The sequence below is a fragment of the Eptesicus fuscus genome, chromosome 15, assembly GCF_027574615.1.
Source record: "Eptesicus fuscus isolate TK198812 chromosome 15, DD_ASM_mEF_20220401, whole genome shotgun sequence".
Taxonomy (NCBI): domain Eukaryota; kingdom Metazoa; phylum Chordata; class Mammalia; order Chiroptera; family Vespertilionidae; genus Eptesicus; species Eptesicus fuscus.
The window spans coordinates 19,055,275-19,069,930 of record NC_072487.1 but is presented as its reverse complement, the minus strand read 5'-3'; the positions used below and the strand labels follow the sequence as shown (position 1 = coordinate 19,069,930).

At 42.4% G+C, this 14,656-nt stretch overlaps 1 protein-coding gene across 1 annotated transcript in view; it reads right to left on the bottom strand.

The window, feature by feature from the left end:
* Positions 1 to 14,656, bottom strand: part of SAXO1 (stabilizer of axonemal microtubules 1) — a 79,094-nt gene that overhangs the window by 16,863 nt on the left and 47,575 nt on the right. Inside the window, exon 2 of the mRNA XM_008145031.3 lies at positions 5,047 to 5,226. Within this exon, the coding sequence (XP_008143253.2) occupies positions 5,047 to 5,226 (180 nt within the window). The remainder of the gene's footprint in view (positions 1 to 5,046; positions 5,227 to 14,656) is intronic.

Below are 14,656 nucleotides of genomic sequence, written 5' to 3'. Positions count from 1 at the left end.
GGTCCAGGGGGAAGCTCGCTACAGATTGATTCATTTGCCTGTCAGCATAAATATTATTGCTCGTCTCACATTCAGTTCTTATTAGTATATATCTAGTGACATTTGATCTCGTTCATCTAGAGGAAATGATGAACAACATAGACTGAGGAACAAGAACAGAACCAGAAGCAAGGAGGCATCGATCGGACTATCGGGCCTCAGAGGGAGGATACGGGAGGGTAGGGGGAGGGTGGGGGGAGGGGGAGAGTTCAACCAAAGGACCTGTATGCATGCATATAAGCCTATCCAACGGTTAAGTTCAACAGGGGATTGGGGCATGCGTGGGGTGAGGGGTGGGATGGTAATGGGGGGATGAGGACAAATATGTGACACCTTAATCAATAAAGAAATTAAAAAAAAAAAAAAAAAAGAACTGAACTGAGGCCCAGCTGGTGTGGCTCAGGGGTTGAGCGTCAACCTATGAACCAGGAAGTCACAGTTCAATTCCCAGTCGGGGCATATGCCCGGGTTGCAGGCTCCATCCCCAGTGGGGGGTGTTCAGAAAGCAGCCGATCAATGATTCTCTCTCTCCCTCTCCTTTCCTCTCTGAAATCAATAAACAATATATATTTTTTAAAAGACTAAAAAAAAAAAAAACTGAACTGAGATTTAAGGTGCCACCCAAGACAGAGTTTGCATTTTCACTCAGTCCAATCAAGTCACCGCCTATCTGCTCTAAAAAGAAGAAAAAAACATCTTCAGAAGGGAATATAGAAAAATCTAGTCTCCACTATATGACATTAACAATGCACAGGATCAATCCAAAATTACCTGGCATACATACAAATGTGACCCACTCTCAAGAAAGAAAAAGATAAATCATGAGGACCAACCCAAGCAGACCCAGATGTTAGGACCAAAGCAGCTATTTAACTATGCTCAATTACAAAAGGCAAAATGAGGTCATAATGAATTAAAAGGAAACCACAGGAGGCAAACAGTAACGGAATAAAAAGAACCAAATGTATACCCTAAAACTGAGAAATACAGTATCTGAAATAAAACATCCACTGGATGGGCTTAATATTAGAATGGAGGTGGAGGAAAGATTCAGTAAACTTGAAAACAGATGAATAGAAACTATCCATACTAAAGAACAAAGAGAAAAGAGATTGCGGGGGGGAGGGGGCGGGGAATGAACAGGGACAGAAAAAAAAATAAATACTTGAAGAAATAATGAGCAAATTGTCCCCAAATTTAATCCAAGACACACAGCATCAAAGGCTGTGAAATTGCTCAGGCAAGTCTAGTGCTGAGACCTATTTCTGCATGTCTTCATTAATTCTCAGGCCAGTGTACAGAGGGGGGTAAGTATATCCCTTGGGGTGTAGGTCTGAGTAGAAAGCCAAGTATGCATTTGAACAGAAAATGTGTAAAATTCCATGGGTGGGGAAGGACGCAAGCCTACTAGCAACTTTATTGCTTCTTTCCTGGCTTTTGAAGAGGGGACCAAATGCCCTTGCTCTTTTAGCTCTTGCCCCCCTGTCTCTCCTCAGTTTACCCAAAGTCTTGTCAATAAAGGGAGAAATGTGCACTGCCAACTTCCTGCCCTCCACCCTGCAGCCAACCCCATCAAGTCTGAACCTGCAATCTTCCCACACACATGTGCATCTCCAATTCGCCCTGACCATGGTCTCCCTTTCAGATAAAGGTCTCACACCATCTTGAGGACTCACTTCTTTCCTATGACATTATCCACTTTGCCCATCTTCCAGGATCTGGCTTACCTAACAGAAGTAATGTCACAAAACGGAGTCCGAGTGTTTTTACAGAATGACACGCCTCAGGGGAAATGAGGCTTGAAGTACAAACCTCTTCTTCATAAATTGGTCTCAGGTCTATCGGAACCGAAGGCTGATCCTTTGTGGAAGAATTACCAAGGGCTGTGAGAAAGCATCATAGTAAGGGGGGCTGAAAATCACAAACCCTCTCCTTACGGCACCTGCTGTAAATCCCCGAGATTTACAGTCAGCAAGAGTTGTGTGCAGCTGTACTCACGCCTCATGCTGGGATGATAACCTTTCCAGAAACCAGGTGTTTTTTGTGTCTGGGCTTAATCACCAAACCCAGCCAAGCCCTGGGTCACATGACTTTATTATGCAGCAGGTGGCAGCCCCACGGCCAATCTCGGAAACCAAGCCAGGTCAGCCTTTAGATAGCGACGTGGGTGGGACATTCTGGTAATAAGGGTCCCGAGGGCAGAGGGATGACAATCCATGCAGACACCGGGGTGTGCAGACATAGGGCTGACCCATCCCATCCCCCAGAGGCCTCTAGGGGAGCACCCAGAAGACAGTTTCTCTGCATTCCTTGACAGGAAATCATTTTGTTGTATGTGCAGATACGTGAATCAGAGTCTCTGCTGAGTTTGTAAGGCTCAGAAAAAATGGTTGAAAATCGTGATTTCCGTTCATTTATCTCAATTGGAACTCAAAAAAGAAAGCATCCTGATAGGGACATAGTTTTGTTGGTCTATGATCACTAGCGGCCAGCATGGAAGACACAGGGCTGAGAAATGATTAAAGTGATGTGAAGGAGAGAGAAGAGATGTCCTCTGCTTATTTCTCCCTTAGTTCTCTTTCTGGGGAAGAAAACAAAGGACGGGAGAAGCAGTTCCGCTCTTTCCTGTCCCCTGGGAACCTTGCTCCTACCCCTTTTTCTTTTTAAGGCCCCTAGGAGCACGAACAACTTGTTTTGGAAATTCTTTCCGTTTCTGCATTCCTCCACTTGGGCCACGTCTTGACAGGAATGATATTATTCCTCTGGCTCTGACAAGAACAGAGGGGCCTTCTGGGTGATGTGTTTATTGTTGTAAGTGACGTGAGGCAAGGGTGATTTAGGACAGGTCAGAGGGGAAGTTTTTGTTTTGCAAAGCGCCATCGGGAGGCCAGAGGGCCTGTGGGGCTCCATCTGGGGGCTCAGCCAGGTGACGGAGCACGGCTCCTGCCCCAGAGAAAGTGTTTATCCTCTTCTCCTACACTTGTGGGCAACCAACAGAAATCATTCCTCAACACGCAACCCTCAGACACCCTTCCCTGCATTTCCAGGACATGAAGCAGATCCCTGCTATAAGATCATCTGAAGCTGCGCTGTACTCTGCATTCGCAGGGCGCTCTTCATTTCCCGCAAACTGGGCATAAACAGGTGAGAAAACCAGTATCTAGAGGCTGCATGTGGTGTCTGCAAGCCCTTTCTCAACACAGCTCTCATCCTTTACTACCAATCACATGTCTCTCATGCTATGCCAAGGACTTTTCATTCATGTTGATCAAGGTTTCTTAAAAGGAAAAGCAATGTTCTGAAAGGGTCCACAGCTCTGGTTGTGGTCTTTAGACTCTTAGAAACTAAGAATGCTGTATTTTCTTCGTAAAGTGAGGCCAAACTTTAAGGTTCATATTGTTTAAAAGGTCATAGGCTGAAAAGCAGGTTGCATAAATTACAATTTTTTTTTTTTTCAAGAGGGACCCGGAAACCTTATGCTTAAACCACATCATTTAAGAAACTGCTCTGCATGAAAGTGACCTGATTCAAGGCGAGTGTCAGACGCGGCACTCGAGTCCCTCCCTTTGTCAAGCTGCTCCATCCCGTGGTTCCCACCAAGCTCAGGAACTCTTCACATCCTTTCTCCCCTGTCTCCCCTCCTGCGTCTTTTCTGCCCCATAACCCAAACCTGGGCTTCTTCCTCTAAATGTACAAGACAGCAGCTTTTAGTAGGAACCCTCTGCCTCCAACCCGCCATTCTAAGCAGAGGATGTTCCCAGGCCCATCCTGGGGGTGCCCTGGGGGCAGAATGAATTCGAGCTCTTCTGCTTCGCCTGCATCCTCTGGGGCCTTCACCACAAAAGCACAGTTCCGAGGCACAGGGAGGGATCTCACCAGGTCTTGAGCACCTGGAACGCGCAGGCGCTGCGCTGGACCATTTCGCCTCCACCTCGCAGCAATCCTGCCGCCACGAGGGGCGGCACAGGCAGTGAGTATGTCCATCTTTCAGGCCTCATCTGAGGCTGACCTACGCCATCTGAAACGCTGCCCAACGGCACTCAATGATGTTTCTACTCCACGGAGTCGCCAGCCGCAAGTTACCACCTGGCGGTAACTGAGGCATGGAGGGCAGATTCTGTTCGAGTCCTGCGACATGTAGGACAATCCTGAGATTGATCTCCCCCCACCCCCTCAATACAGACACCTCTGCAACCCAAATACACTGAGCCCAATGGTTCGGTCTCTGCACAGCGCTGGAGCTAAAGAATCAGAGTTCATTAAGCAAGAGTAATTTAAAAGGAAATATTCCTCCTTGAAGAAAATTCGAGGGGAGCCCCAATTTAAAGTCTATAGCATAATTTCAAAGAAGCCCACTCTTCCTCTATGATCAAGTTCTCCTTCACCACAACCAACATCACCATCACCATCCACCTAAGCCAGTGGTCGGCAAACTCATTAGTCAACAGAGCCAAATATCAACAGTAAGTACAACGATTGAAATTTCTTTTGAGAGCCCAATTTTTTAAACTTAAACTTCTTCTAACGCCACTTCTTCAAAATAGACTCGCCCAGGCCGTGGTATTTTGTGGAAGAGCCACACACAAGGGGCCAAAGAGCCGCATGTGGCTCGAGAGCCGCAATTTGCCGACCACGGACCTAAGCTGACCTGGAGCTTAGCTGACAAAGCCCAAAACTCCTTTTTCAGCAGCTGCCCCCTCTCTCCATCCCTTTATTACTTTACTTAACCTCCAACCTCTTTTATGTAAATCAATTTAGTCTTTCCCCTCCCCTGTTTCCCTGCCCTCAACCCTAGAATCCTTTCTCTTTAAGAGGATATTGGGAAAACTGAACAGATTAACCCATGCAGGATTTTCAGAGATGCAGCAAATTAACATTAAGACAGTAATAGCATAGGTCGATAGTGCACATTAATGCAGTATTGAACATTATTACATTCAATTGTACATTAGTATCATGCATTACCCCATTAATTATATGTTCACACATGCATACCACTGCCCTCACCTCGATGTGCTCAGGCCTTCCATTGGTATGGACCCTTTCTGGTACTCCATCCTGGGCTTGAAGGACTCTCTGGGCAGGTACGAGTGATAGATAGGGTAGTTCTCGGTGTATTCGGAGAGAAGACATGGTTTCTCTGTTTTATCATAAATCTTGGTAGGGAGATGTGGACAATGATGCCGCCTATAAAAACACATGAAATTAGGTTGGTTACCTTCTTGAGAAGATTATATCCAGTTTAATAATGCTACCTTCTCAAAATGTGACCCAGACTATGAATCCATGACTGCTATCATTGAAGACAGAAATTTAACCCTTCCTTTTTTTCTACTGCACTAGGTCAAGTCGTCAAATTTTTTTAATGATCTGTAATTGCAATTGGTTAGTTGTCAAAATTCCTTGGATCATAAAATTACACATAAGCACCCAGCCAGCAAAGCTCAGTGGTTGAGCATCGACCTATGAAATAGGAGGTCACGGTTCAATTCCTGGTCAGGGCACATGACAGGTTGCAGGCTTAATACCTATTGTGGGCATGCAGAAGGCAGCCTATCAATGATTCTCTCTCATCATTGATGTTTCTCTCTCTCTCTTCCTCTTCCTTCCTTTCTGAAATCAATAAAAACACATTACATACAAGCATGGCTGATGTTCAGCCGTTACATGTACCCTATTGCTTGTTTAAATACTTCCCTGCATTAATAGTTAAATGGTTGTGGCCCCTGAGTCCTCTGAGTACCAACTCGACTGGCTCAGGCCCTCCCCTGAGGCCTCCCAATCACCCAGCAATTAGGGCTCAACATCTGACCTAACAGGGTACTCCAAGTCTGTGCTCTGGGGCAGGCTACTGTCTTTCCTCATTGGTTCCTGGGTCAATTCTGAATATCATTTTTGCACACAAGTGGTATACTAAATGCCATCGACTCCGTGAAACCATATTCACATTTTACATCTGGCTCCTTTATTCTGAAAGGTCTCGCCTCAATTGCTGCCTTTAGAAAGACTTCTGCTGATCATTTATATCTAAAATACACCCCGTTCCCCTATCCTCTCTTTCTCTGTTTCTCTCACCACCCCATATGCCCTTCTCATTACTTACCGTTATCTGTAGTTGGCATGTTTGTTTATTGTCTATCTCATCTATCAAGTTCACGACCTTCTCTGCCTTGTTCACTGCTACATCCCTAGTACCTATATCCTGCCTGGCACACAGTACGGACTCAATAAACATTTATTGAATGAATGACTGAGTATATAAATGACTGATTAAATAAACTCTATGTCTCATTATGCAGGTGATAAATAATAATTTGCCATTATACTTATAGTGAGCTTTTCATTTTACATGTTAGTAATAAATGAACCTTATTATTCTACTAATTGCTGGACAATGGGCAACTATTTGAGCTCTCAAAGACTAAGGAGTGTATCAATTATTTGTGTACCCATATACAATCCTTACAAACCAGTGAGGCACCTCTAGTCATCAAACACTAGCACATTGACACAACTCCATGAGTGATTTCCAGCTTAGATATATGAAGGAATGGCATGGAATTATTGTAAAAGTTTTTACACTGAACTGATTTTAATTACAGAAACTGAAATACACGGCACTCTGGGGCCGTGCATAGGGGAGGAGAGAAGGAAAGAAAGAGGGAGAGAAACAAACATACAGAGAATTCATCACCCTCTACCCTAAAGCTATTTTCAAGGCAACAATTAGTTAATAAGTTCAGCCATCTATGTAAATGTTTCTGCCGCTGGTGTTGTTACTGGGTTACCTCTCTTCAACTCTCCAACCCCCAAAGGAAAACGATCGACACCTGTATTGTTCACATGAATACAACTGCATATGAACAAGTTCCTTTACAGATATCTCTATTTTCATTTATAGATATCTACCTTGAAAAGCCTAAGACATAAACTTGACACATTTACATTTTACTTTTGTGACCATAAAAGTAAATTCATGACGAATATTTTAGGTTTTCCTAATTACTTACTAGGAAATCTTTCATAAATATTTTGTCCTTATAGTATCAATATCTGAATTTCACAGCATTAAATACGCTCAATAAAATTTAGTTTTCCTTTCTCAAAATGCACATTGTTGGCATTTAATATTCAAAGATGAACATGTATTTATATCATATATATTTAATAAATAGCTCCCAATTATAGGGACATAAGTTGAGTGCTTTAATCTTCTGTCCACTTGAGATAAATTGTTGTGTTTCACAGTAAACAAATAACCATCTCCTACATGATAAAAACATTAGCTACTATTACCATTTCTGTGCTCATAATCCATCCAATTATCTGAGATTTCAATCCGAGCCAATTAGTGCCCTATTATTTTAGGATTCTTACAAACCTCAAATCAAAAGGCAAGAATTGTGTTTACTACCAAAAATATCTCTGCAGATATATTTTATTCACCCACACTCTGACAGAAAAGTCAAGATTTTATTAAGGATAACAGATTCAGGCACTTGCAATGAAACAGACTCTACAGACATAGCAATATTTTTCCTCTCCAGTGCCCTTGTTTTTTAAATCAATAAAAACTTTGCTTTTATATAATAACCCCTTTTCTATATTGTTACTTTTTAAAACTGTAATATACTGTAAAGGCTTATTCCAACAGAAAAATAAATTTAATGGCAAAATACTACATTGTGATTGGTATCATGAGAGGGGATTTTAGTATAGAAAATGCTTGCATCCAGACATTGATGTTCCATTAAATGGAATTATGTCTAATATATATTTATAGGGCAGATTTTATTTATTTAACTTGTTGCTAGTTAACTAAAACCTTGTCTTACTTTGAAATATCAAAACTCCTATTTCAAAGTAAATATGTCATTGCCTGAGTTCGCTCAAGGGGTCACCTCCTTTCCTTACCTGTACACACACACCCTGAACATCCCTCTCAAGCCACCAAACACCATGGTATCTCCTTGTTGGTCTTTATCCAGGAGTTGCTCAAGGATAAAGACCAAGTCTGACATCTGTGTTCTGGAGGTTAGCCCAATGCCTGACATATTTATTTAACAGACAGATGAACAGTTGGGTAGTGTACAGGAAGACAAACTACTGAAAGAAAGATATTTACAAAGAAAATTAATTGTTCTAACATTAGTAGAGCAAAAAGAGGAAAGGCTGATTCTCAGTTTCTATGGACCTAGATAGTGCCGAAGGGAAGTCTATGGAACCACCATACTTGGGGTATTTAAAAGTAGTCTTGACAGTCATGAACCAAAGAAATGAGGCCTCTCCAGCTCTCTGACACGTGTGTCATTTTAGGAGCTGCGTTGGCCTCCTTGCTCAGGAGGACAATGACACAAACCTAGATGGGCCAATGGGCAACAAAGAAGAAGAGAAGAAGGTGCTTTAATCTCTCAGAACTCTCTCAAGTCTTTTCACTCCAGGATATAGAACCAGAAGTAAAAGGAAATAATCTTGATGTTTTCTGATATATGATAAAGGGAGTAGCAGAGACCTTTCAATGGAACCCAGAAAAGTAAAAGAGTAGTTGACTCCAAACTAGAATCACAGAATTTTAAAACTAAGGATCCAGAAGAATATTTGATCCAATGTCCCACTATGCAGATAAAAAGTCTGAAGCTCAGAGAACAATGGAACAGAACACAGAAATCGACCCAAGCCATTATGCTCAATTAATATTTCACGAAGGAAGCAAGAGCATACAGTGGAGTCAAGACAGTCTCTTCAATAAATGGTGCTGGGAAAATTGGACAGATACATGCTAAAAAATGAAACCAGACCACTGACTTACCCCATACACAAAAATAATTTCAAAATGGATAAAATACTTAAATATAAGTCATGAAACCATAAAAATCCTAGAAGAAACCATAGGCAGCAAAATCTTAGACATCTCTCATAGCAATATGTTTGCTGACACATCTAGGGCAAGGGGAACAAAGGAAAAAATAAATGGGACTACATCAAAATAAACAGCTTCTGCACAGCAAAAGAAACCATCAACAAAATGAAAAGAGATCCCACTGTATGGGAGAACATATTTGCCAATGATACATCTAATAAGGGGTTAATTTCCAAAATATATAAAATATTCATAAGACTTAACAAAAGGAAGACAAACAATCCAATTAAAAAAAATGGGCAAAGGACCTAAATAGACACTTCTCCAAAGAGGACATACAGATGGCCAAGAGACATATGAAAAAATACTCAGTCACTAATCATCAGAGATATAAAATTAAAACTACAATGAGGTATCACTTTACACCTGCCAGAATGGCTACTATCAACAAATGACAAGTGCTGGAGAGGATGTGGAGAGAAGGGAATCCTAGTACACTGCTGGTGGGAATCAGACTGGGACAGCCACTATGGAAAATAGTGTGGAGTTTCCGCAAATAATTAAAAATGGAACTGCCATCTAACCCAGTGACCCAATTCGTGGAATATAGCCTAAGAATGTTGAAACACCAATAGGAAAGAATATATGCACTCTCTGTTCATAGCAGTGCTATTTACAATAGCTAAGATCTGAAAACAGGCAGTCAAGTACCCATCAGTAGATAAGTGATAAAAAAAAATGTGGTACATTTACACAATAGAATAATATGCAGCTGTAAGAAAATAAAGATCTCTTACCCTTTGATACAGCACGGAGGGACTTGCAGAGAGTATTATGCTAAGCAAAATAAGCCAGAGAAAGACAAGTATCACATGATCTCATTTATATGTGAAATCTAATGAACAAAATAAACTGTTGAGCAAAATAGATCCAGAGACATTGAAGCATGCAACAGACTGATGAATGTCAGAGGGAAGGGGGTGGGAGACAGGAAGAGATTAACCAAAGAACGTGTATGCACATATGCATAACCCATGGACAGACAATAGTGTAGTGACAGTAAAGGCCTTGGGAGGGGGCAGGAGAGGAGGGGGTCAGTGGGGGTGGAGGGGGAGGAAGTAGTACATCTGTAATACTTTCAACAATAAAGATAAATTTAAAAATAAAACAAAATAAAATAAAAGCTGGATGTGAGGAAAAATAGGCTAGGTTTATTGACAAATTACTATACATCACATGGGCTAAGATTTTTTATATATTATCCAATCTACTCCTCACAGCAATGCTATGAAGGAAGCACCATTATTATTCCACTTACAAACATGAAAACTGAGGTTTAGGAGAGGTTATCTCATTCAAGATCACATAGCCAGAGGATGACGAAATCAGGACTAGCACCTCAGGTCTTCTGCCTGATCCCAAAACCTGTGCTCCTTATCATGGCCGTACACTGTGTGGCTTGATGAGATGCCAGCCTGCACCATACACCTTTGTTTCCTGGCTGCTTTATAAACCTAAGGGCCATCAACAAATTGGCAGTTCTTAAGCCTGCCTCTTCCCCATCCCCCTAGGTACACTCAGAGTCTTCCAGGGCAGGGCACTCTCCCTTTTCCTGCAGACCCACAAATATAAACAATTCCAAAAACTCTTTAAAATTCTGATCTTTCCACAAAACTTTGTTCACTGTCTAAACAAAAGAGTATCAGTAGATAAATTAATAACAGCAATAAGCAGGAAAACAAAGAATATGGAGTGCTGAATGCAGAAGGACCCTAGAGATCAGCCAGCCCTACAGCTTCATCATACAGATGTGGACACTGAGATCAAGAGATGTGAGTTACTGCTCAAAGACACACAGCTGGTCAGCAGCAGCATGCACCCCAGGTCCCCTATCACCTCCCATATAACTGACTTCCATTAACAATCCAATTTAAAACTCAAAGTTCAAAATCTTAAAGGATTTGCAGCCTGCTTTTCCTTTTCTTTCAGTAGTTGGAAGCCTGTGACCTGTCACAGCTGCTGTGCAAGGGAGGAAAACACTTAGAGCAAGAAAGTGCATTCTTGGTCTAGAGGAGGGGAAGGTGCCAAGGATCACCAAACTCAAGTCCTAAAGGTCATCATTTAAGCCAATAGCTTAAAACCCTTCCAGGGTGTCTGGAGTAACACTGAGATCCTACAGGCAGGGTCTACCCAGTGGAGGACCCATGTCTCAGGAATGGCCTTCTTCCTTAACAGCTCACAAAGCCAAGCCAATTAGCCTCTGGGGGTGGGTAAAAGCCAATGCTTTTCCTGAAGTGTGTTGTTCTCACATATTTATAATATACCCAAGAGGCAAAAGGACGAGTGAAAATGCTTTCTATGAACTGCAAATCAAGACCTTTTTTTAGTGTGTGTATATATATATATATATATATATATATATATATATCACCAATCTTGATACAAAACAACTCAAGTTTCCTACCTATCTCTTCTATGTAGATCTTTTTTAAAAAAAAATCAGACAGCGAGAAATCTGAATAACTCAAGTTTATACTCTGCCCCTGGTGCTAGGGAACTGAGCAGGGATTATAAACTGGAACTTTTGGTGGTTACTAATTCTTCAGGGGACCTGATCCTGGGTAACAGAAAGCTGGGCCAAATCTTTAAATATGTGAGGAGAACCAGCAACCTAAAGGAATATCAGGTACTAATATGACAAATAAATGTCATATGCAACTGATGTACCAGCTAGCAGTGGCTGCCTGGGTTTGGGGGGTCCACATTGAAGAACTTCATAAGAAAAACCATCCAGATTGATTAGCCATGTCTGTCAAGGTGCCAGATTAGAGAAATGGGGATGGGTGATAAATATATGAATTTTAAAAATCAACAAAAGGGAAGCAAAGGAATTCTGGTAGAAATGCCCACACACTATTGAAAATGGCAACTTGGAGGAATCACACATTTGGAAAACATTTAGAATAACACAGAACCATAAAAATATGAATAAAGTTGCTGAGAAGAGAAAGGAAAAACCTTGAAGAACATCATATTTAGGAAGCAAGACAAAGAAGTTTTTGGGGGGCGGGGCGGGGGGAGGGCTAACAACAAGAAGAAAATTCCGTGACAGAGAGGTCAAAGAAACAAGTTTAAGTTAAACAGTTAAATGCCACAGAAAAATAAAAAGGCATGAGGGCTGAGAAGAGGATGTCTCATTTGGTGACAAGAAAGCAGGTTCAGTCGTGGCTGGGCTGGAACCAAGGAGTGGAAGCTGCTGGAGAAATGGAGGAAGAGAGAGAGAGAGACCGCCATGCTGAAAATCTGGTGGCAAAAGCAACAAGAAAAGTCAAGCAGGCGCTCATGAAATTACTCAGGGAGTAATTACAAGAATTAATCATGTGATTATCACTGTGGGGTAGTAGGTAAAAGAAATGAAATCAGATCATCTTTGTGCACAGAGAAACTGATTGTCAGATAAGGATTCTTTGATGAGCAAAAATAACTGATGGAGCCGGCGCCTGGACTACAGAGGAGACATATTAAGGAGGGAAGATGGGTGGAGTTAGACACCATTTGGGAGGAGAGATGGGAATCTAAGCAGCACCCATTGATAGCCTCAACCCAGGGCATGGGGGCATCTAGAGAGAGAGAAAGCAGAAGTGCTGGGAATGGCCGCGGGCAGAGAGGTCCAAGGGATGCACAGAGGACTCCAGCGCGTGTGCTGAAGGGGCAGCGAGAAGGGAGTGTGGACTTCCTTCCAGCGGCGGTGATGCTGTCGGAACCTCCCAGCAATGCTCAGGCTCTGAGGAAAGATACTCTGGTTCAGCAGAATGAGAGGCTCAGACACTAGCAGGATGGCAGGCACCACGGCAAGCAGCTCTGTTGGGACTGGCCGCTCTCAGGCCGAGTGGGCAGGAGGGAAGCCAGCAGAGAGAATGGTCCTTGGAGAAGCTGAGGGGCTGAAGAGAGCAGCAAAGAATACGTTCAGGGCCTTCAGAGAGACCTCGTGGAGGAAGAAGTGTACCTTCTATGCAAAAATATTTAAACGTATGGGAGAAACCTCTTCAAGAAGGTACAACTGGTCAAGAAGATAGAGGGTGGGCATTTTGGCAATGGCCCCACCGCGTCTTGAAGAGACACCCGGAAAGAAACATGCCAGTCACCAAGGCACCTTTTTGTTCCCACTTTTAGAGCACCTGTCCTGTGAGGGAAGAGCAGGAGCCACTCTGGGCTGTGCTGACTTGGTATGTCTCCTCCCTCTCTCCCCCAAACCCTGGAAACTCTCCCCCGGAACCTTATTCCCACCCAGATCTCCATCCCTTCCTTCAAGGAGGCCTTCCCGGGCCCCTGATCATGTTCACTCTGCTCTTCCCCTATTCACACACTACGTGCTTGTAGCCCCTGCACAATCCGATTACCTGTAGACAGCTCTGGGGTACCACTGTCTCATGCCTAGCACATGGTGGGCACTCAATATATGGTTGCTGAAAGCATGCAAGAACGGGGGCAAGAATCACACGTGCGCAGGTTCTGTCCCCGTGCCTGATCGCACGCTTACAGACTGTTTAAAAAGAAGCCCCAGCAGCAGCTAGACGCGTACTTGATTACCCTTGCTGCGTGGCACTTCCTGTGCAAACACAGCCTAGAAACTGGTTTAAATAGCAAATCCTTGAACCCGATATCAAATTCCATGCATACATAATTTGAGCTAGCTCACAAAGCTAAATGTGAAAGCTAGAATTATAATATTTTAGAGGAAAGCACAAGAAAATATCTTTGTAATTCACGGGAAGACAAAGATGTCTTAGGTCAGAGAAAGTAATAACCATAAAAGAAGGAAGTGGCAAGTTAAACATCATCAAAGCCAAAAACTCCTGTTCAATGATACCATTAAAAAAATAAATGAGCCGCACACTTGGAAACAAAATTCTAGCAAAGGACTGGTATCCAGGATATATAAAGATCACCCATAACTCAAAAGGACGCCCCCCCAAAAAAATAAACACACACACACAATCAAAAGATTTGAACAGACACATCACAAAAAGACATACAAATGGAGAATAACATGTACAAAAGTGCATACCATCATGAGTCATCAGGGAAATGCAAGTTTAAACCACAATGAGATACCACTACACACACACCACAGGAACTAAATTTAAAAAGACTGGCAAAACCTACTGTTGGCAAAGTGGGACAACTGGCATTGTCATTCATTGTTGGCAGAAACGTGAAATGGCCCAAACCAATTTGACAAAATATGAATATGGCAGGTTTTACATGCTGGACTACCTCCTAGCCCAGCAATTCCATTCCTAGGAATTTGTCAAAAAATAAATAACCTAGGTGCCCGTCAGCAGATGACTGGATCAGAAAACTGTGGTACATCTACACAATGGAATACTATGCTGCCATAAAAAAGAAGGAATTCTCATCATTTGAAGCAACATGGATGGTATTGGAGAACATTATGCTAAGTGAAATAAGCCAGTCAATGAAAGAAAAATACCACATGATCTCACTCATTTATGGATAATAAAGAACATTATAAACTGATGAACAAAAAGATAGATACAGACAGTAAAGCATCAAACAGACTGTCAAATTACAGGGGGAAGGTTAGGGAGAGGTGGGGGAGATAAGAAATCAAATGAAGGACTTGTATGCATGCATATAAGCATAACCAATGGACGCAAAACTTTGGGGGGTGAGGGCATGTATGGGTGTGGGGTGGAGGGGGGGCAATGGTAAGATATGTACACATATAATACC